Source organism: Chiloscyllium plagiosum, chromosome 6 (assembly GCF_004010195.1).
Source record: "Chiloscyllium plagiosum isolate BGI_BamShark_2017 chromosome 6, ASM401019v2, whole genome shotgun sequence".
NCBI classification, from domain to species: Eukaryota; Metazoa; Chordata; class Chondrichthyes; order Orectolobiformes; family Hemiscylliidae; genus Chiloscyllium; species Chiloscyllium plagiosum.
The window spans coordinates 119955277-119980012 of record NC_057715.1 but is presented as its reverse complement, the minus strand read 5'-3'; the positions used below and the strand labels follow the sequence as shown (position 1 = coordinate 119980012).

The 24736-nt window shown below is 44.6% G+C and overlaps 1 protein-coding gene across 1 annotated transcript in view; it reads left to right on the top strand.

Annotated features, from left to right (window-relative positions):
* The window catches only part of LOC122551097 (protocadherin-16-like), a 152359-nt gene extending 128241 nt beyond the window's left edge, over window positions 1-24118 (top strand). Inside the window, exon 16 of the mRNA XM_043692741.1 lies at window positions 23957-24118. Within this exon, the coding sequence (XP_043548676.1) occupies window positions 23957-24118 (162 nt within the window). The remainder of the gene's footprint in view (window positions 1-23956) is intronic.
* The last annotated feature ends 618 nt before the right edge of the window (window positions 24119-24736 follow it).

The following is a 24736-nucleotide window of genomic DNA, read 5'->3' as shown; positions in this document are numbered from 1 at the left end:
TCCAACACCGGCATCTCCAAATCTTATTATCTTGTACACCTCTATCATGTCACCTCTCCTCTTTCTTCTCTCCAGTGTGAAAAGCCTTAGCTCACTCAACCTCTTTTCATAAGACAAGCCCTCCAATCCAGGCAGTATCCTGGTAAATTTCCTCTGCATCCTCTCTAAAGCATCTATATTCTTGCTATAATGAGGTGACCAGAACTAGACACAATATTCCAAGTGTGGTCTAACCAGGGTTTTATAGAGCTGCAGCAAAACCTCGCAGCTCAACTCACTCCCCCTGTTAATGAAAGCCTAATCACTATACGCCTTCTTAACAACCCGATCAACTTGGGTGGCAACTTTGAGGGATCTGTGTACATGGACCCCAAGATCTCGCTGCCACACTGCCAAGACTCCTGTCTTTAACCTTGTATTCAGCATTCAAATTCAACTTCCCGAAATGAATCACTTCACATTTATCCAGGTTGAGTTCCATCTGCCACTTCTCAGCCCAGCTCTGCAATCTGTCAATGTCTTGTAGCCTGCAACAGCCCTCGACACTATCTACAACACCACCGACCTTTGTGTCATCAGCAAACGTACTTACCTACCCTTCCATTTCTTCATCCAAGTCATTTATAAAAACTACAAAAAGCAGAGACTCAAGAATAGATCTCTGTGGGTCACCATTGGTCACCGACCTCCAGGCGGAATACTTTCCATCCACTACCACTCACTGTCTTCTTTCAGCCAGCCACTTCTGTATCCAGACATCCACATCTCCCCTGTATCCCATACCTCCTAACTTGCTGAATGAGCCTACCATGGGGAACCTTATCAAATGCCTTACTGAAACCCATATACACCCCATCCACTGCTCAACCTTCATCAACTTGTCTCGTCACATCGTCAAAGAACTCAATCAGGCTTGTGAGGCATGACCTGCCCCTCACAATGCCATGCTGATTATCTTTAATCAAACTATGCTTTTCCAAATAGTCATAAATCCTATCTCTCAGAATCCTTTCTAGAACCTTGCTCACCCCAGATGTAAGATTAACTGGTCTGTAATTCTCAGGGATTTCCCTATTCCCTTTATCGAACAGAGGAATACATTTGCCTCCCTCCAATAATCCGGTACTACTCCAATGGAGAGTGAGGATGCAAAGATTCTCGCCAGAGGCGCAGCAATCTCATTCCTCATTTCCCTTAATAACCTTGGACATATCTGGTCTGGCCCAGGCACCTATTTATCTTGATGCTTCCCAGAATTTCCAGCACATCCACTTTCTTAATATCCATCTAATCCATGGTGTTCTCACAATCAACAAGGTCCCTCTCTCTAGTGAATACTGAAGCAGGAAACTCATTTAGGGCCTCCCCTACCTCTTCAGACTCCAGGCACAAGTTCCCTCCACTATCCCTGATCGGCCCTACTCTCTCTCTGATCATTCTCTTATTCCTCACGTAAGTGTAGAATGCCTTTGGGTTTTCCCTCATCCTTCCCACGTTGGCATTTTTGTCCCCCCCGCCCACCAGCTCTCGTCAGGCCATTTTTGAGTTCTTTCCTAGCTACCCTGTAATCGTCTAAAGCTGTGCCAGATCCTTACTTCCTCAACATTAAGTAAGCTTCCTTCTTCCTCTTGACGAGAAGGTCTTCTTCTCTTGTCATCCAAGGCTCCTTCACCATCTCATTCCTTGCCTGTCTCAGTGGGACAAAGTTATCCTGTCAGGCAGGAAGGAAAGGGTCGTGCGAGGGAGCCGTGGTTTAATAAGGAATTGGAATCCCTTGTTAAATGGAAGAGGGCGGCCTACCCGCTGTATTCTTCTATGTTCTATGTTCTATGTTCTACTCGCAACAAGTGCTCCTTAAACAGCCTCTACATTTCTGCTGTGCATTTCCCGTAGAACAATTGTTCCCAATTCATACTCCACAGCTCCTGTCTGATAGCAGTATAATTTCCCCTCCACCAATTATATGCCTTCCCATACTGTCTGTTCCTATCCCTCTCCATAGCTATGGTAAAGGTGGGGCGGCTGTGGTCACTGTCACAAAAGTGCTCTCCCACTGAGAGATCTGACATCTGGCCTGGTTCATTGCCTAGCACCAAATCCAATATGGCCTCCCCCAGTCAGCCGACCTGGAATCGTTCCTGGATACACCTAGCAAAATCAGCTCCATCCAGACAATCTGTACTAAGGAGGTTCCAATCAATATTGGGGAAGTTGAAGTCACCCATAACAACAACTCTGTTACATCTGCACCTTTCTAAGATCTGCTGTCCAATCTGTTCTTCCATCTCTCTGCTGCTATTGGGAGATATATGCAGCACGCTGTGAGTAAGTGTGAGGTTATCCACTTTTGGGAACAAAAACAGGAAGGTGAATTATTATCTGAATGGCTGTGAACTGAGAGGGGGGAATGTGCAATGCGATCGTCATACACCAATCGATGAAGGTAAGCAGCTGGTGCAATTTCCCAGCGAGAGGATTCAAGTACAGGAGCAGCTGCAATTATACAGGGCCCTGGTGAGACCATACTGAATATTGGGGGCAGTTTTCTCTCTGAAGAAGGATGTCCTGGCAATGGAGGGAGTGCAGTGAAGGTTTATCAGACAAACTCCTAGGATGGCAGGACTGATATTTAAGGAGAGGTTGAATGAGGATCATACTCACTGGAGCTCAGAAGGATAGGGTATCTCACAGAACTCTATAAAATTCTAATAGGACAAGACAAGTTAGAGGGTGATTTGTGTGTATGGAATGAATTGCCAGAGGAAGTGGTAGGTGTAGGTACAGTTACAACATTTAAAAGACATTTGGACAGGTACTTGAATAGGAAAGGTTTAGAGGGATATGGGCCAAATACAGGCAGATGGGACTAGTTTAGTTTAGAAAACTTGGTCAGCTTGGATGAGTTGGACCAAAGGGTCTGTTTCTGTGCTGTGTGACTCTATGGCTGCAGAGGAACTCGGAGTAGGAGGGAAAAGATCCATTTGTCATGGACCATGTAGGTACCAACAATATCAGTAGAATGAGGAAAGAGGTTCTGCTGATGGAAAATGAGCAGCAAGGGGCTAAATTATAAAGGGAACCAAGAAGGTAATAATCTCTGAATTGCTCCCTGAGCAATGAGCTAATTGCAAATTTATCGAGTTAGATGTATGGCTCAAAGATCAGTATGGGAGAAACAATTAGTGGACAGCGAAGAGGGTCACCTCAGATTACAACAGTATCTGGACCAGATGGGCCAATGGGCTGAGAAGTGGCAGATGGAGTTTAATTCAGATAAATGTGAGGTGCTGCATTTTGGGAAAGCAAATCTTAGCAGGACTTATACACTTAATGGTCGGGTCCTAGGGAGTGTTGCTGAGCAAAGAGACCAAGGTTCATTGCTCCTTGAAAGTGGAGTCGCAGGTAGATCGAATCATGAAGAAGGCATTTGGTATGGTTTCCTTTATTGGTCAGAGTATTGAGTACAGGAGTTGGGAGGTCTTGTTGAGGCAGTACAGGACATTGGTTAGGCCACTGTTGGAATATTGCGTGTTATTCTGGTTTCCTTCCTATCGGAAAGATGTTGTGAAACTTGAGGGGGTTCAGATTTACAAGGATGTTGCCAGGGTTGGAGGATTCGAGCTATAGGGAGAGGTTGAACAGGGGCTGTTTTCCCTGGAGCATTGGAGGCTGATATAGAGGCTTATAAAAGTTTATAAAATCATGAGGGGCATGGATAGGATAAATAGACAAAGTCTTTTCACTGGAGTGGGGAAGTCCAGAACTAGAGGGCATAAGTTTGGGGTGAGAGGGGAAAGATATAAAAGAGACCTAAGGGGCAACTTTTTCATACAGAGGGTAGTACGTGTATGGAATGAGCTGCCAGTGGAAGTGGTGGAGGCTGGTACAATTACAACATTTAAGAGGCATTTGGATGGTCATATGAATAGGAAGGGTTTGGAGGGATATGGGCCGGGTGCTGGCAGGTGGGACTAGATTGGGTTGGGATATCTGGGTCAGCATGGACGAGTTGGATCGAAGGGTCTGTTTCCATCTGTACTTCTCTATGACTCTATGACTGGGGAATAAGGCTGTTCCAATGGGTTGGGCTCCACCTGAATCATTTTGGGACCGGAGTCCTGGTGAATTGCATCATGGGGTGGCACAGTGGCTCAGCGGTTAGCACTGCTGCCTCACAATACCAGGGATCCAAGTTTGAATCTACCCTCAGGTGTCCGTCTGTGTGGAGTTTGCACATTCTCCCTGTGTCTGTGTGGGATTCCTCTGGGGGGCTCTGGTTTCCTCCCACAGTCCAAAGGCATGAAGGTTAGGGAGAATTGGCTAAAATATTGGGTTATGGGCTTGAATTGGGTCTGTGTGGGATGCAATTAGAAGGGTCAGAGCAGACTCGAGGTTGAATCAGGATTACATTCACTGGAGCTCAGAAGAATAGGGTGTCTCACAGAACTCTATAAAATTCCAACAGGACGAGACAGGGTAGAGGGTGGTTTGTGTGTATGGAATGAACTGCCAGAGCTCATTCAATAGGAAAGTTATAGAGGGATATGTACACTCTTGGGTTTGTATAATTCTATTAGGGCTGCGAATAGACTTTAATAAATCGCGGAGAGGCGGGGGTTTCATTTGTTAAGAAAGCTGTAAAATAAAAAGTAGAGGAGATTGGTAGGATTGGCAGTTAGTGATAGAATTGATGATTATTAGAAAGTAAAAGGAAGGGCCCAAATTTGTAAATGTCATACTGTACCAAGTAACCATGCGAGTGTTGAGAAACTGAATAATGGAACAAGCCTAAAGGCTCAGTATCTTAATGATGAAGCATTTGGAATACAGTAGGTGCTGTAAATTGAGGTAAATTGAAGGTCACAAGGACTTCAGACAAGTTCTTGGGAGAGCTGCTCAGCAGAGGTTATTAAAGTTTCCAGAACCAGTAATAGGATGGAGAGTATGAAAGGGTCAGGAATCTATCTTCAGGTACAGCAGATAATGGGACAGCTATGAGAAGGGGAGCAATCAACACAGGACTGAAGGGGTTGTACTGAAATACACACAGTGTAGAAAACAAGGGGAATGAGCTTGCACCTCAGATTGAAATTGGCAGGTACGATGCTGTGGGTATCACAGAGACATGGGTTGCAAGGGGATCAGAGCTGAACACAAAAACATAAAAGTTTGAGCAAGAGCAGGCCATCTGGAAATTGAGCCTTCTCCACCGTTCAATAAATCAGGAGACACACAGCACCAGGTGATAGTCCAAAACGTTTATTTGAAATCACAGGCTTTCACAGCGCTGCTCCTTCGTCACACTTCACCTGATGAATGGGCAGTGCTCCAAAAGCTTGTGATTTCAAATAAACCTGTTGAACTATAACCTGGGGTCAGGTGACTTCTGACCTTGTCCACCCCAGTCCAACACTGGCACCTCCACTCCATGGCCATTCAATAAGATCTTGGCTGATATTTTTGTGGCTTTAGCTCCACTTACCTGACCCTCTCACCATAACTCTTCGTTCCTTGACTGTTCAAAAATCTACCTTTGCCTTAAAAACATACAATGAGGAAGCCTCAACTACTTCAGTGGGAGGTAGTTCTACAGATTCACAACCCTCTGGGTGAAGAACTTCCGTCTTCCTAAATCTGCTCCCCCTTATGTTGGAGGTGATGCTCCCTTGTTCTCGTTTCACCCACCAGTGGAAGCAAACTCCCTGCTTCTATCGTATTGATTCCCTTCATAATGTTTCTAGAAGATCCCCCCTCATTCTTCTAAATTCCAGTCAGTATAGTCCTAATCTACTCAGTCTCTCCTCATAAGCCAACCCCTCGACTCTGGAATCAACCCAGTGAACCTCCTCTGCACCTCCTCAGTGCCAGTACTTGTTTTTCCAGTAAGGAGACCAAAACTGCACACAGTACTCCAGGTATGACCTCACCAGCACCATGTACAGCTGCAACATAACCTCCCTGTTTTTAAACACTACACCTCTAGCATTGAAGGACAATATTTCATTTGTCTTCTGAATTATTTACTGCACCTGCAAACCAACTGTTTATGAATCATGCACAAGGACACTTCAGTCCCTCTGCACAGCAGCATGCTGCAATTTTTCACCATTTAAATAATAGTCCATTTTGCTGTTATTCAGATCAAAATGGATGACCTCACATTTACCAACATTGTCTTCCATCTGCCAGACTCTTGCCCACTCAATTTACCTAACTAGATCCCTCTGCAGACTTTCAGTACCCTCTGCACATTTTGCTATGCCACTTACCTTAGTGTCATCCCCAAACTTTGACACACTACACATGGTGCCCAACTCCAAATCATCTCTGTAAATTGTAAAGAATTGCAGCCCCAACACCGAGCCCTGAGGGGCACCACTAATCATTGATCACCAACCAGAAAAGTATTCAATTATTCTCACTCTTTCCTTTCTCTAAGAAAAGACGGGCCCAACAAGAAAAACCTGCCAAGCTCACACACAGCAGTAGCACAGACAATTCGGAGGCTTGGATAAAGAACCTCTTGCACCAACATTCACAGACACAGAAAAAGCCATCCTAGTACGAGGGATGAACTTCAACCACAGGGACACGGATAAAAAGGATTTCCTAGCAGTACTGGAATCCACCCTGAAGAGACAATGGACTTACCGAAGAAACTCAGCAGGCCATCAGACAGACTATAGCACCAGTACTAAGCAGAAAGAAAGAAGGAAACACACAGGAAAGAAAAGCCCTGGAAGACTCAGAAAAGACAGAACGATCATAATCCTACCAGCAGACAAATGACGCGTGACCGCATTCCTGAACAGAACACAATACATGGAAATCGCAAACACACTACTCGCAGATAACGACACTTACCAAAAGGTGGTAATGGACCCAACTCCACAGCTAGAAAACCGTATTACAACATCCCTGAGGAAACTCCACAAGACAGGTGACATTAACAAGACAGACCTCCAAAGAATGAAACTTGAAGGATTCAACACACCCTGTTTCTATGGATTACTAAAGGTACATAAACAAGGCCCCACCCCCTCCCCACCCCCAGACCCATAGTCTCACTTCCTGATACACCAACATACAAACTAGCAAAGGAACTGCAATGCAAACTGAAATACCTAGCAGAAGACTCACGCCACTCCATCCACTCCACCCAGGAATTCCTTAACATCAAAGGCACCAAGGTAGGGGATGATGAGGTCATGGTTTCCTTCAACATGCTGGCCCTATTTACATCAATAAACATCACCCTGGCCAAAGAAACACTGACCTCACTGCTAGACGACCCAAGGACACAAACACCTGACAGCACCAACTCCATCAGCAAGGACAGCATCCTCAAACTAGTAAACCTGTGCTTAACAACCCACTTCACCTTCAATGACAAGATCTACAAACAAATCATTGGAAGGTCTATGGGATCATCAATGTTAGGACTTATAGCAGAAGCAGTTATGCAGAGGTTAGAACAAACAACCCTCCCCATGATCCAGCCCAAACTTTGGGTCTTCTATGTGGATGACACCTTTGTCATCATGATACTCAACAAACTAGAAGAAACCCACAAACACATAAACAACATCTTCACGTGTATAAGGTTCACCAAAGAGAAAGAGAACAACAGACTTCCCTTCCTATATGTCATGGTAGAATGAAAAGCCAATGGACCAGCATTTACAGGAAAGCCACACGCACTGACCAGATACTCAACTACAGGAGCAATCATCCCAACACCCACAAACGGAGCTGCATCAGGACATTATTTAGGTCATAGAACATAGTGTCTGGTGTCTCCCTCTCTCACCGGTACCCGATGAAGAAGTGAGACTTTGAAAGCTTGTGTTTTCAAATAAACCTGTTTGGACTATAATCTGGTGTCATGTGACTTTTGATCTTGTTCAACACAGTCCAACACTGGCACCACTACATCGTAATATAATAGAATTCACTGTGCAGATTGAGAGGGAAAACATTGGATCAGATGTACTGGTATTACAGTCGAATACACGTAACTGCAAAGACACGAGGGAGGAGCTGGCCAGAGCTGACTGGAAGGAGAGCCGAGCAGGAAAAATAGTGGAGCAGCAATGGCAGGAGTTTCTGGGGTAATTCAGGAGGCCCAGCAGAAATTCATTCAAGGAAGAAGAAAAAACTAAAAGGAGGATGAGGCAACCGTGGCTGACAAGTCAGGGACACCATGAACACAAAAGAAAAAGCGTACAATGTGATGAAGATTAATGGGAAGCGAAAGTAAAGTATCAGGAAATGTTTAAAAACTAGAGTAAATCTAAAGAAGCAATTAAAAGGGGGAGAAGATGAAATATGAGGGGAAGGTAGCTAGTAATATGCAACAAGGATACAAGAGGGTTTTTTTTAGATTCTGGATGTTGCCTGAACTGCTGTGCTCTTCCAGCACCACTAATCCAGAATCTGGTTTCCAGCATCTGCAGTCATTGTTTTTACCTCGGGTTTTTTTAGATATCTACAAGGTAAAAGAGAGGCAAGATTGGACATTGTACTGCTGGAAAATGAGGCTGTGGATGTAGTAATAGGGATCAAAGAAATGGTGGAGGGATTAAACAGGTAAAAACTAAATAAATGCGGATGCTGAAAACCAGAAACAAATACAGAAATTGCTGGAAAAGCTCAGCAGTTCTGGCAACCAGTGAGTTCTGAGGACGAGTCACTGGATCCAAACTGAATTCGGTACTTTGCATCAGTTTTCACAGTGGAAGAAACTAATAGCTTATCAGAACTTCAAGAGGGGCAGTGGACAAAGGTGAGTGCAGTAGCCATCACTAAGGAGATGGTGCTGAAGGAGCTGAAAGGGCCAAAGGTGGATAAATCACCTGGACCAGATGGACACACCCCAGATTTCTGAAGGGGGTTGCTGAGGAGCTTGTAGAGACATTGGGGGTAATGGTTCAGGTATGATTGAAGTCAAACAGGGTCCCACAGGACTGGAAAATGGCAAATGTAACATGCCTGTTGAAAAAGGGAAGGAGGCAGAAGATAGGAAACTACAGGCCAGTTAGCCTGGCTTCAGTCATTTGTAAGATTGTAGAGTCTGTTATTAAGAATGGGATTGTGGAGTATTGGAAGTGCATGGTAAAATAGGGCTGAGTCAGCATGGCTTCGTCAAGGGGAGTCATGCCTGACAAATCTGTTGGAATTCTTTAAGCAGCAAAAGAGTAAAGTTAGACAAAGGAGAGCCAGTGGACGTGATCTATTTGAATTTCTGGAAGCCCTTTGACAAGGTGCTACAACAGGAAGTAGCTCAATAAGATAAGAGCCCATGGTGTTAGTGGCAAGGTACTGGCCTGGATACAGGATTGGCTGACTGGCAGAAGACAGAGAGTGGGGATAAAGGGATCTTTTCAGGATGGCAGCTGGTGACTGGTGGAGTGCCAAAGGGATCTGTTTTGGGACCACAACTATTCACATTATACACTAACAATCTGGCTGGAGGAACTGAGGGCATTGTTGCTAAGTTTATAGCTGACACAAAGATAGGTGGAGGGACAGGTAGTGTTGAGTACACAGGGAGGCTGCGGAAGGACTTGGACAGTCTGGGAGAGTGAACAAAGAAACCGCGGATGGCATACAATGTGGGAAAGTGTGAGGTTATGCACTTTGGTCAAAACAACAGAGGCTTGGATTATTTTCTAAATGGGCAAAAGGTTCAGAAATCTGAACCACAAAGTGACTTGGGAGCCCCAGTTGAGGGTTCTCTTTAAGTTAACAGGTTCAATTGGAAGTTCAGAAGGCAAACGCAATGTCAGCATTAATTTCAAGAAGGCGAGTATACAAGAGCAGAGATGTACTGCTGGGGCTGTATAAGGCTGGAAAATTGTGAGTAGTTTTAGTCCTCATATCTAAGGAAGGAATGTGCAAGAATTGGAGGAGGTCCAGAGGAGGTTTACAAGAATGATCCTGGGGATGAAGAGCTTGTCATAGGAGGATTGGTTGAGGACTCTGAGTCTGCACTTAATGGAGTTTAGAAGAATAAGTGGGAGGTGGAGGGGTGTGATTGAAACTTCCAGAATACTGAGAGGCCGTGGAGGGAAGAAACTGTTTCCACCAATAGGAGAGATTAGGACCTGAGGGCACAGCTTCAGATGGTCATGATTGTTGGAGGTCAGTCATCTCAGCTCAAGGACATCTCTGCAGGAGTTCCTCAGGGTAATGTCCGAGGCTCAACCATCTTCAGCTGCTTCATCAATAACCTTCCCTCCATCATAAGTTCACAAGGAGGGATGTTCACCAAAGATTGCACAATGTACAGTACCACTCATGACTCCTCAGATACTGAAGCAGTCCATGTTCAAATGCAACAAGATCTGGATAATGTCCAGACTTGGGCTGACAAGTGGCAAGTAACATTTGTACTATACAAATGCCAGGCTATGATCATCACCAATAAGAGACAATCCAACCGCTGCCCCTTGACATTCAATAGTGTTACCATCACTGAATCTTCCATCAGCAACCTTGGGGTTACAGTTGACCAGAAACGACACTGCACTCACCATATAAACACAGTGGCTACAAAGGCAGGTCAGAGGTTAGGAATGCTGTGGTAAGTAACTCACCTCCTGACTCCCCAAAGTCTATCCACCATCTACAAGGCACAAGGCAGGAGTGTGATGGAATACTCCCCACTTGCCTGGATGAGTGCAGCCCCAACAACACCATCCAGAAGAAAGCAGCCCTCTTGATTAGCCATGTTTCCACAGACATCCACTCCCTCTGCCACTGACACTCAGTAACAGCAGTGTGTACTATCGACAAGATGCACTGCAGAGATTCACCCAAAGATCCTCAGACAGCATCTTTCAAATCTTTGACGACTTTCATTAGGATGGACAATAGCAGCAGATATATGGGAACACCACCCCCTGCAAATTCCTCTCTAAGCCACTCACCATCCTGACTTGAAAATATATCACCGTTCCTTCAGGGTCACTGGGTCAGAATCCTGGAGTTCCCTCCTTAAGGGCATTCTGGGTAATCCTACCATACATTAACTGCAGAGATTCCAGAAGGCAGCTCATCACCACTTTCTCAGGATGGTACAGCCAGCGATATTCAAATCCCACAAGTGAATTTGAAAACGATCACTCAGCACTGACCCTCCGACAGTGCGGCACTCCCTCAGCACTGACCCTCCGACAGTGCGGCACTCCCTCAGCACTGACTCTCCGACAGTGCCCCCTCCCTCAGCACTGACCCTCCGACAGTGCCCCCTCCCTCAGCACTGACCCCCCGACAGTGCCCCTTCCCTCAGCACTGACCCTCCGACAGTGCCCCCTCCCTCAGCACTGACCCTCCGACAGTGCGGCACTCCCTCAGCACTGACTCTCCGACAGTGCCCCCTCCCTCAGCACTGACCCTCCGACAGTGCGGCACTCCCTCAGCACTGACTCTCCGACAGTGCCCCCTCCCTCAGCACTGACCCTCCGACAGTGCGGCACTCCCTCAGCACTGACTCTCCGACAGTGCCCCCTCCCTCAGCACTGACCCTCCGACAGTGCGGCACTCCCTCAGCACTGACTCTCCGACAGTGCCCCCTCCCTCAGCACTGACCCTCCGACAGTGCGGCACTCCCTCAGCACTGACTCTCCGACAGTGCCCCCTCCCTCAGCACTGACCCTCCGACAGTGCGGCACTCCCTCAGCACTGACTCTCCGACAGTGCCCCCTCCTGACCCCCCACAGTACCCCCTCCCTCAGCACTGACCCCCCGACAGTGCGGCACTGTCTGATTTCTGAATGTCAGGGTCAGCCTGAATGTTGATCTGACGTGACTCAATTGTCCTCCCTCCCTCCCCCACCTATGCCCCCACCCTGAATGATCAGACACTTGTTTGGAATGTTGTTTGTGTGTCTAACTGTCCAAGAGGAACGCAATCCGTGTCACACGGTCTCATTCCACATCTGCCACATTCCTGCTGCTGGTTGCCTTGGCGTCTGAGGTCAGGTCCTGTGGGATCTGTGGAGTGTGTTAAATACAAACAGATGGCCAGGCAGCACTGTGCAGTTCCGACTAACGCTACCACATCACACTCTGTCAGCAATCTGCTCATTACATACACAGCACCCAGTCTAACACTGTCATGGTCAGCAGGGAAAGGATGTAAACCCAGACCACAGCCCTGGCAAAGCACCTCTCCCCCAAATACCAGACAGCAGGAGAGAAAGAAAGAGACTCACAGAGAGAGGGCGAGAGGGGGAGAAACAACAGAAGAGATCGAGACAAAGTGAGGCAGAGAGAAAGAGCGAGAGTGAAAAACAGAGAAAGTGAAGGATAGACAGAGAGAATGAGAGAGAAAGTGAGACAAGAGAAAAGGGAGGGGCAAAGAAAGTGGGAGGGAGAGAGAGTGAGAGAGAGAGAGAGAGAAAAGAGAGAGAGAGCCAGATAGAGGGCTTGAGGTACAATAAGAGAAACTGATTCAGAGACAGAAGAAAAGAGAGAACGAGAGAGACAGACAGACAGATGTTGAGAGGGAGACAGAGAGACAGGGAGTGAGAAAGCAAAGGGAAACAAAGAAACAGAGATACAGAAAGTGTTTGGCAAAGTAAAGGAAAAGCAGAGACACACCCTAATGGATGTCATTCCAGGGTCTTACTTGGCTCATGTTCCCCCTCATTGGGATAACAGCAGAAATCAAACACTGCCGATTCCAAAATTAAAGTATTTTTAAAAATAGACAAATTCCCAATGTCTCTGATCTTCATATCCAGGTTGACAGAAATCATGGACTAAGTTTTCGAATTTAACAAGAATGCCTATTTATTATTAATTTAGCAACCCTAATTCCAGGTAGAGACCCATTGATATGTAACTCGACTGTTATCACTCTAAATCACCCACAACTTGATTCATGAACCTCTAGAATGGACTGGGGAATATGATTTATTTTAATCTAAATGGTTTCACTTGACATTGGTACAGCCCATTGCAGTAAAAAAAATTGGAAATTTCTTTTGCCCTGATGTTAATGTCACTGAGCAGTCCCCGTTTGGGAGATCACCCTTAGAGCAGAAAGGCATACTGTGCAATCCTATCGATACAGTCCTGTGACAGTGGAACTGGAATGGTCTTTGTGACTGCATTCACTGAATTTCTGTAATCGATATAGAATCTAGTTGACCCATCCAGGTTAAGAATTAACTACTGGTGAACTCCAGCTATTTTAACCAGGTTCATTCCAGCACACACTGAATCTCTGTTTTCACCTGAGCGTGTTTCACCGGGCCTAGCTGACAGGGTGTTGTTTTCTTTGTCCTGATTCTCCTACATCCACATTGTGTCTAGTTATTATAGAACAGAAAATGTGTTGCTGGAAAAGCGCAGCAGGTCAGGCAGCATCCAGGGAACAGGAGAATCGACGTTTCGGGCATAAGCCCTTCTTTACGAACCTCATTTTCTCCTTAATATAGAACACCCAGGCAAATCTCTGCAGATTGCCTTATACTTTCTAACTGGCCTGACAGTATCCTCCTGTTCTCCTCTCTCTAAGTTTGACAGCACAGTATCAAACTGTTTGAAGTTTCCTGTGTTCGTTAGTCGGATTGTAAGACGCTGGTTTTCAGCACTAGCTACCTTTCTTCCCAGTCTTCCTTACTGTCTCTGACATCCTCCACTCATCTTACCACCTGACACTACACCTTTATGAAGTCCTGGCCATCTAAAATACCTGTTTCTCAATGTCAGTGCTTTCTGTGTTCCTTTTGGTCCTGCCATAGGAACATTCTGCTGAACGATTGTCATTCTTAGTATTTCAGTGACCCTAAAATCTATTTGACATATTACTGTGATTTCTGGTGAATGCCTTTGCTTTGCCATTGCTCTGATCATTGCATGCTATGGGAAAATACCTGGAACCTATTTCTGTATTTGTTCAGATTTTCCATGATTGCAGATGAAGCTGTGACTTTCAATCCTGCTAAAGCATTCCCAAAAGGTACATCAACTCTATGTCCAGATAATTTCTTAACTTATGCTGACAACCACTAATCCAGACAACACGTCCCACTCCAATTGGATCTTGTGGAATGGAACTAGGATATACTTTATATCTAAACCATTTACCAATATTCTGGCTTTCACTGAAATCTTTGGAGGGAAAACTTAATTCTTCTCAATCAACAGAGCTTGAGTAGCACCTATATCCTTTCATATAGTTATAACCTTGAATGTTGCCTTTGAAGAAAATGTGATTGTAGACAAAACTCCTCATCTGTCCATCTACCCAATGTATTCTTCTGCACTCACAGCAATGTCTACCTGAAGGGTCTTTGTGTTTTTATAATTATCCATGGTCCTTTCCTTCTGGGTTTCTCTATCAGACTCATTCTTATGAACTCCAATGAGTTCCTTGAGTTGCCCTCTCAACTTCAAGCATTCTGCACAAATGTATCCCATCTTGTTACAAGAAGACACCTCGTCCTCACCTCCACCTTCAATGCTTTCCTTTTCTGATCTGAGGAGAAGACTTTGGGTCATTCCCAGCTATGCATTCCTTTCCTTGGTTACTGGCCTCTTTTTCAATCACCCATTTCTATCCCTTTCAAATCTATAAGGGTGGTGGAAAAAGATTTAGTTTTATGGATGAGTTTACACTCAGAAGGGTTTAACTGAGTGTGGCAGGGGAACAGAATTCAGAGCAATAGGTCAGCAAGTGAAGTGACCAAGGAGAAGTCAGAGACTAAGGTCATAGAGTCATAGAGATATACAGCATGGATACAAACCCTTCGGTCCAGCCCGTCCATGCTGACCAGATATTCCAACCCAATTTAGTCACACCTGCCAGCACCCGGCCTATATCCCTCCAAACCCTTCCTATTCATATACCCATCCAAATGCCTCTTAAATGTTGCAGTTGTACCAGCCTCCACCACATCCTCTGGCAGCTCATTCCATACACGTACCACCCTCTGCATGAAAACGTTGACCCTTAGATCTCTTTTATATCTTTCCCCTCTCACCCTAAACCTATGCCCTCTAGTTCTGGACTCCCCCACCCCAGGGAAAAGACTTTGTCTATTTATCCTATTGATGCCCATGTGGTTGAATGTCTTAATACCGATTGGTATTTAACACCACTCTATTGGCGTGAGACCATAATAGGGCACTACCATGAGACATGGTGAATATATTGGGCCATAGAATAAGAACACAAGAAATAGGAGCAGGAGTAGGCCATTTGGCCTGGTCGAGCCTACCCTGCCATTCACTAAGATCGTGGCTGATCTTTTTGTGGACTCAGCTGCATTTACCTGCCTGCTCATCATAATCCTTAATTCCTTAAAAATCTATCTTCGCTTTAAAAACATTCAACAAAGTAGTTTCAGGTGCTTCCCTGGGCAGGGAATTCCACAGATTCACAACCCTTTGGGTGAAGAAGTTCCTCCTCAACTCAGTCCGAAATCTGCTCCACCTTATTTTGAGGCTATACCCCCTAGTTCTAGTTTCACCCGCCAATGGAAACAACCTCCCTGCTTTGATCTTATCTATTGATTTCATAATTTTATAAGATACCATCACCCCTGTTCCCCCACCGCACCCAACCACCTCCCAAACCCATTCCTTCAAATTCCAGTAAGAGTCCCAGTCTCTTCAGTTTCTCCTCATAAGTCAACCCTTTCAATTCCGGAATCAACCTCATGAACCTCCTCTGTACCCTCTCCAGCACCAGTACATCCTTTCTCAAGTAGGAAAATCAAAACTGCATGCAGTACTCCAGGTGTGGCTTCACCAGTACCCTGTACAGCTGCAGCATAACCTCTCTATTTTTAAACTCCATCCCCTTAGCAATAAATGACGATATCCATTTGCATTCTTAAATAGCTGCGTGTTGAAATGATTGTGAACTAAAGAATTTGTTTCTGTTATTTTACAGTAAGCTGCTGTGATTGAAGCAGCATGGAGGAGAAGCACTTACAGACAGGATGATACATGAAGCCAGAAGAAAACTGACCGGATAGTGTCAACACACTCTGCCCTGGAGCAAAGTATACTGCACTGTGCATTCTCTTCTGGATCCCTTCACCTTCCCCATTCCTACCCTATCCATCCTGATTCACCCTTTCTGCCCCTTTCATACCCATCCACCCTGCACCTGCTGCTCCCACACACCCAACCTCCAAAGTCGGCGGAAAGAATGAGCTGGCTGAGTAAGTTGAATCCCCGAGGAACCGGCAACCGGGTGAGCCGGGCTTCAAGTCCCCAGTCTCCAGTCACTGCCGACCCTGAGACCTGCTTCATGGTGTTTAAAAACCACTGGGCACAGGTAAGAACATAATGATACTTATGCAGGTATCTAATACCTCAGCATAAATACAGAAAATTCTGGAAATACTCAGCATCTGTGGAGAGAGGAACAGTTAATGTAACAGGGAAGATGGTGATGTTGTGGTCTTGTGCCCAGTGAGCTAGAGGCTCAGACTGATACCCTGTGGGCATGGGTTCAAATCCCACCACAGCACCTAGTTGAATAGTAAGTCAATTAACAAATTCTGGAGTGTGAAGCTAAAAACAAAATATTGTAAATTGTTTCAAAAATTTATTTAGCTGAAAGTGAGGACTGCAGATGCTGGAGATTAGAATTGAGAGGGTGGTGCTGGAAAAGCACAGCAGGTCAGGCAGCATCCGAGGAGCAGGAGACTCTGTGAGCTGCTGTGTGCTGCACCACACTCTCGACTCAACACCTCATTTGTTTACTGATGTCCTTCTGGGAAGGAAATCTACTGTTCTTACAAGGTTTGGCCTACATGAGCTTCTAGACTCACAGCAATGTGGTCAACCTTTAACTGCCCTTTGAAATGGCCGAGCAAGTCACTCAGCTCAAGGGCAATTAGAGATGAGCAAGAAGTGCTGACATTGCCAATAATGACTATATCTGATGGAAGAACTAAATAAAAACAGATCTGTGACTTTTCACAAAGCCATATTATATTCTGAACGTTTGTGTGCAATTGAGTCAACATAAGTCAGGTGGGCACAGGCTGGGTCAGTGTTTAGGTGGGTTTGGGTTTGTACAGTGATTCACAGTTTTAGTGCGCATGTGTGCTTTAATTAAGCACTAGGTTCCTAGTTTGAGGTTAAACCTGTTCATCTCAGGACTGTAAATCTATTTAAATAGAATCACAAACTGGTTACAGCACAGGAGAAGGACATTTGGCCCATCATGTCAATGTTGACTCTCTGCCAGATTGACTCACATAGTTTCAGTCACCATCTCCACACTCAATAGCTATGCAAATATTTTTTATTTCCTTTTGAAAGCCTCGAATGAATCTCCCTCCACTACATTCTTGGGCAGTGCATTCCAGGTCCCAACCACTAGTTGCATAAGGAAAGGTTTTCTTCCTGTTGTCTTTTGTTCTTTCGTCATTTGCCTCAAATCTGTCCTTCTGGTTCTCAATCCTTTCATCAGTTTAAACAAGGAGTTCAGACCATTCATGATTCTATGCTGTTCAGACCATTCATGATTCAAATCACCTCTCAGCCTGCTCCAAGGTGAACAACCCCCACTTCCTTGTTTTTAAAGAAAGTGTTTTTTTCAAGGTTCTCCAGGACTTCCTTGTGCACTTTACTCTGCTGCTTCTGTCCCCCCTTTTTTGATTTACTCCTTGAAGTATTGATTGACTCAGACAGCATTTAAAGCTGTAAAAAGTTTTAGTGATGAACTAATAGGGATTTACACATTAAATGTTTACCTTCATGAAAAGAGTTAACTCAGTAGCAATAAGAAGTGTCTGTTTCCGTGCTGTACATCTTTATGATTCTAAGATGTACCCATTCTCCTAAAATTTCTTAAAATATTTCTAATCGCTAATCTCCTTATTAGCTAAGCTAAGTTTGTTATTGAGAATGGTCTTGATCTTTCTGATTTTAAATTTGTCCTGAAGTCCTGCCCTGCAATAGGATTATCCAGTGCGTGGACTTCTTGTGTCTTTGATTTGTTGGGTAATGCCAGATAGTAGAGGCTAGCCACAGCTTGTTTGGATAATGGGAATGGCATGCTGCTGTGTGTCTGTTGTCTGGATAGATGTGTGAAGAATGGATGAATGTATTGTGGGGTTTTTGCATTCCCTTAGACCTCCATCAGCCTCTGTTAAGAAATATCACCACCACATATCTGTGGCCAATCTTGCATCAGTGAGTTCTACTTGAAATTGGATCTCGCTGGCCCTTTTAAAAATGTCATGGTAACTGCTGCAGGTAATGAGGTGGTTCACATACAGGCCAAAGTGTCCTCCTGGCTGCAGGGTTCCCATGTGGGCTGTGTTTGGAAATTCCAGCAAGTCCACTGTAACCTTACTGCTACAATGAGGAGTGTTGTGTCACTGACATAGATTTATAGATGCTTTAATCTCTACCCATTTCATTCTGTTGTGTGTTTTGCACCTGCTTAATCTGCAATCATGTACATTCTACCTCAGGGCTCACAGCAGATGGGGACAATGGGTGTATCCATCTTCAAAACCTCCAAATCATCTTGGAAAATCCATCTATGTACCCTCCCCCCAAATAGAAGGCATCTGGATGGGTATATAAATAGGAAGGGTTTATAGGCCAAATGCTGGCAAATGGGACTAGATTTATTTAGGATATCTGGTCAGCATTGACGAGTTGGACTGAAGGGTCTGTTTCCATGCTGTACATCTCTATGACTCTGACAATGAGGACAGTCCCGCCATCCTCAGTATCATCTTAGTGAACTTTTGCTGCACTCCCTCTATGGCAAGTATAACTTTTCTTAGATAGGGAGACCAAAACTGCACAGACTGCTCCAAGTATGAGTCAAAATTATGGTATGGAAAAGCACAGCTAGCCAGGCAGTCTCCAAGGAGCAGGTGAGTTGGCGGTTCGAGTATTATCCCTTCAGCAGAAATGTTCCTGATGAAGCACTTATGCTCGAAACATCGAGTCTCCCGCTCCTCGGATACTGCCTGACTGGCTGTGCTTTTCCAGCACCACAGGTTTTGACTCCAGCAAACAAAATCCGAACTAATTTAACCTTTTGTCCTACAACCATCCCATTGTTGCACTCCCTCTATAACAGGAATACCTTCCTCAGATAAGGAGACCAAAACTGCACACAATATTCCAGGTGTGGTCTCACCAATGTACTGTATAATTGCAGCAAGACATTCATGCTCCTGTACTCAAATCCTCTCGCTATGAAGGCCAATATACCATTAGCCTTCTTCACCGCCTGCTGCACCTGCATGCGTACCTTCAGTGTATGATGACACCCAAGTCTCGTTCCGCGCTCTCAATTTATATCCATTCAAATAATAATCTGCCTTCCTGTTTTTGCTCCCAAAGTGGATAACCTCACATTACCAAATTATTCAGCATCTACCATGTATTTGTCCACTCATTCAGCTTGTCCAAATCACACTGCTGCATCTCTGCACTCACCCACCCAGCTGTGTCACGTACACTAATATCCGACTGTCACTGTCTGCCGCTCAGAAAAAGACCCATTTATCCCTACTCTTTGTTTCCTGTCTGCCATCATCGGTGGGGAGAAAAACAGATTTAATGTTTCGAGTCCAGTATGATTCTTCTTCAGAACTGAAAAGGGCTGGGAAAGTTTTTCTCATCAACCTGTTTAGAGATGTTATTACACACCTCTGGAGCAGGTGAGAATTGAAACCGGACCTTCTGGTCCGGGGATAAGGATTTTACCAATGCATCACAAGAGAGCCCCTAAAATGTTGGTTTAAATGGGATGGTTGTACCCCAACAGACTGATGTCCTCATGGACAGATTCATTTATGTAGTGTACACGAACAGACAAAAGGAAGAAAGTGGGAGCGTTGGACATTGGGTAGCAATGATGTTCAGAGAAGATATTGTGGTATTAGAGAGGGGCAAGGTCCTGCTACAGGAGTTAATTTATATACCTTCAAATGAACAGAGAGAGAGAGCAAAACAAATCTGCAGGGAAATTACATGGGATAGAGTGGTATTCCTTTCGGACTTGAATTACACAAATATAATTTGGAATAATATTAGAGTAAATGAGTATGAGGGGGATGAATTTCTGAAATGTGTTCAGGAGAACTTCGCTGATCAGCCTGTTCTTGGTCTAGTGAAAAACAAGGCTGAATCTAGGTGCTGGGGAATCTGTGGGGAAGCCATTGATTAAGAGTGCTCATTGTACCATTAAATTCAGATTAGTAATGGAAAGAGTAAGAGGGGATCAAGCCAGTGTAAAGACTATTGATGATCTTATGATCTTTGCAAGACAAATAAAATAAGGGTGCAATTCTAAAGGTGGCCTCGGAGCAGAGGGACATTGATCTGCTTCAATGATCTGTAAGTGCACAAATCATTGAAAGTGGCAGGCCAGGTGGAGAAAGCACCTGTACGTGCATAATTAAAGTATACAGTATTCTCTGCTTTATTAATTTGGGTATAGCATACACGAGCAAGGTAGTGATATTGAACTTGGGCAAGACCTTTGTTAGACCTCAGCTGGAGTGTTGTGTACAGTTGTGGGCCCTACGTTATGGCAAAGATGTGAACCCATTTGTGAGAGTGCAGAAGTGATTTATAAGAATGGTTCCAAGAATAAGAAACTTCAATGATGAGGAGAGATTGAAGAAATTGGGATTGTTCTTTTTAGAGTGAAGATGACTAAGAGGAGATGTGACAAAGGTTTTCAAAACCATGAGGGAGCTGGACAGAGCAGATAGAGAGAAGTAGTTCCCATTCATAAAATAATCCAGAAGCAGAAGGCGCAGATATAAAGTGATTTGCAAAAGAAGTAAATGTGAGGTAAGAAAAATCTTATTCTCAGTGAGTGGGTGGGATCTGGAATGCACTACCTGGAAATGTGAGGGCTTTTGCCCGAAACGTCGATTTTTCCTACTTCTCTGATGCTGTCTGACCTGCTGTGCTTTTCCAGCTCCACTCTAATCTAGACTCTGATTTCCAGCATCTGCAGTCCTTACTTTTGCCTACCTGGAAATGTGATGGAGACAGGTTCAAATGAGGCATTCAAGAGGGCACTGCATGATTAATAGGTAGAAGTAGTGTGTAAGGTTGTGGGGAAAAAGCAGCAGATTGCCACTAGGCAAAGATTTCCTTTGAAGAACTGGTACTAGCATGTACAGCTTTATTACATTTTTCTCTGGCTAAGGGCTTCCACGTCTTTCTGTCTGATCAGGGAATTATTCCCTCCAATCATTCAAAACCTGTACATTGATCGATAGATAACACCCAAGAATCCTGAGGAGGTGTTAACAATTGCTGAGTCAATGGCAGATCTGCACTTTAGAAATCTATAGGACAGATGCAGTCACTAATGCAGTGCATTTTGTGTTGCTGTTTCTTTCATTAAGGTTTCACTCTCTCCTGCTGCCCATGTCGAATTCTCATTTACCCACTCTTGTTCACTAACCCATGTTGATTTCCAATTCAAAAGCACCTGAATTTCAAAGTTCTCGCTATAGTGTCAGAGTATGGAAAGAAGCTCTTTGGACCATCATGTTCACGTAGATCATCAAGGGCATTTGTATTCATTCGAGATGTGGGCGTCACTGGTTAGGTCAGCATTTGTTGCTCATCCCTAATTGCCCAGAGGGCAGTTAAAACTCAACCACATTGCTGTGGGTCTGGAGTCACATGTAAACCAGGTAAGGGTGGCAGATTTTCTTTCTCAAAGGACATTGGTCAACCTGATGAGATTTTACCAGCAATGGGCAACGCTTATATGGTTTTCATTAGACCAGCTTTTTATTGAATTCAACTTTCACCATCTGCTATGGTGGGATTTGAACTTAACTCCTCAGAGTATTAGTCTGGGGTTCTGTCCTAGTCACCCAGTGACATTACCCCAGCACTACCTAGCAACTCTCAACCCAGTTTCCAGCACTTGACCTGAAACCTGGTATGCTCTGGATCTTCAAGTGATCATCTAAATATTTCCTAAATGGTTTTTCCACCTCTACCACCCTTTTAGACAGAGAGTTCCGGATACCCACCATCCTCTGATTGAAACAATTCGCACATAAATATCACATATGCTCCTGCACTTCATCTGCATAACTAATGCAGCATAATGTGAGTAAATATGTGGTTATCCACTTTGGGAGCAAAAAACAGGAAGGCAGATTATTAACTGAATGGTTATACATTGGAAAGTGGGAGGTGCAATGAGACGTAGGTGTCCTTGTACACCAATCACTGAAAGTGTGCAGCGGGCAGCGTGAAGGTGAATGCTATGTTGGCCTTCATAAAAAGGGAATTCAAGCGCAGGCGCAGGGATGTCTTGCTGCATTTGTGCAGGGCCTTGGTGAGACCACACCTGAAATATTGTGTGCAGTTTTGGTCTCCTTATCTGAGGAGGGAGGTCCAGAGGGTAGAGGGACTGCAACAAATATTTGCCAGAATTGGTTCCTGAGATGTATGAAGAGAGACTAGATCAGTTAGGACTATATTCACTGGAGTTTAGAAGAATGATGGGGAATCTCATAGAAACCTATAGCATTCTTACAAGACGAGACAGGGTAGATGGAGGAAGAATGTTCCACGTGGTGGTGAGCCCAGAACCAGGGGTCACAGTTTATGAATCGGTGATGATGAGAAGTGTCTTCACTGCGGTGAGCCTGTGGAATTCTCTACCACAGAAAGTGGCTGAGGCCAAATGTTGAATGTTTTCAAGGAGGAGTTACATGTGGTTCTGAGGGCGAGAAGGGTCAATGTGTATGAGGGAGAAAGTGGAACAGGGGAAGGGTCAACGTGTATGAGGGAGAAAGTGGAACGGGGAAGGGTCAATGTGTATGAGGGAGAAAGTGGAACAGGGGAAGGGTCAACGTGTATGAGGGAGAAAGTGGAACGGGGAGGGGTCAATGTGTATGAGGGAGAAAGTGGAACAGGGGAAGGGTCAACGTGTATGAGGGAGAAAGTGGAACAAGGGACTGAGTTGGATAATCAGCCTTCATTGTATTGAATGGTGGAGCAGGCTTGAAGGGCTGAATGGCCTCCTGCTCCTATTTTCTATGTTTCTATGTCTCTGTCCGGTCAACTACTCTTGCACCATTTGATCTAGGTTTGATACTATCTTTAATGTTTTAAATTATCAATGGATGGTGGATCTGTCTTTTAGAATATTTTTACTCATTGGTGAAATAACTCCACAGAGGCTGGTATCCTGTCACCAAGTTACCCTTTATTTACACATGAGCAGTCCTTGACTTTAGTACAGCCTCATACAGAGTCAACTATCAGTGTCAGCATCTCTGGTATTGCTGATATACACCATTTTTATCTGTCAGCCAGGGCTCCCTGATTGGACCATATTAACTGCCCCAATCAGGGATCTCATATTCTATGAAGTCAAGCGGGCTGACCTCCTTACCCGTTGGAATGCAACTATTCTGTGAATTCTGAAAAGGCTCATTGAATGTTTGCTACTTTCTATTGAACCATGCTTCAACTTTGTCAATTAACTTGCGACAGCTTTGCTTCCATATCCTTGTGATTGGAACCACACCTCTCTCCTTCAAACTGAGTCTAAATTCAAATCTCATTGTGGCCACTTCTCTCAAGAGGCACGTTCACAATGAGATCATTAATTAACCTTATCAATTGCACAACGCTTATTGGAAGCACTGTTTACCCAGCTGTTAGTTCCAGCAGCGGGAGGAGAAGGCACAGATGAGCTGGAACCAAGGGTTTGTACAAATGGAAATTCATCCAGAAACAAATAGCTAATTGGTCTGTGGAGTAGTGATCAGTTATTGATGACAAAGGCCTTCTGCCTGCCAACAGCGATGTGATTGGTTCCCAGGTAGCTGTACAGCTTGGTGATTGGAACAGGATCGAGAGAAACCTTCAGACCATCATCGACTCAGGAGCTTTCTCTGTTCTCTGCAGTAAAACCCACAGTAAGCCGATAAAAACTTGTTTATTTTGTCTTGAACAGTTGCCAGAGCTGTTTGGGAATCCTTTAAAGGTCAGATCTCAGGACCAGTATGCTCTTGTGAGGATTGAAGGTCAGAATGGCAAGATTTGGGAACCCTGGATGATGAGAGATAATGAATGTTCAGTCAAAATGAAAATGGAGAAAAGCCAGGAGTGGCAATAGCCTATTGCTGTTATCACTGGGTCTCGACTGTTATCCAGAGACCCAGGTAATGTTCTGGGGACCCAGGTTCAAATCCCACCATGGCATATGATGGTATTTGAATTAAAATGTGATGAGGATGTTAGGAGATTACAGGGTGACCTGGACAAATTAGGTGAGTGGGCAAATGCATGGCAGATGCAGTTTAATGTGGATAAATGTATGGTTATCCACTTTGGTAGCAAGAACAGGAAGGCAGACTACTACCTCAATGGAATCAATTTATGTAAAGAGGCAGTACAGAGAGATCTGGGTGTTCTTGTACACCAGTCAATGAAGGTAATCATGCAGGTACAGCAGGTAGTGAAGAAGGCTAATAGCATGCTGGCCTTCATAACAGGAGGAATTGAGTATAGAAGCAAAGAGGTTCTTCTGCAGCTGTGCAGGGCCCTGGTGAGATCACACCTGCAGTACTGTGTGGAGTTCTGGTCTCCAAATTTGAGAAAAGATTTTCTGGCTATTGAGGGAGTGCAGCGTAGGTTCACGAGGTCAATTCCTGGAATGGCAGAATTACCTTACACTGAAAGACTGAAGCGACTGGACTTGTATACCCTTGAGTTTCGAAGACTGAGAGGGGAT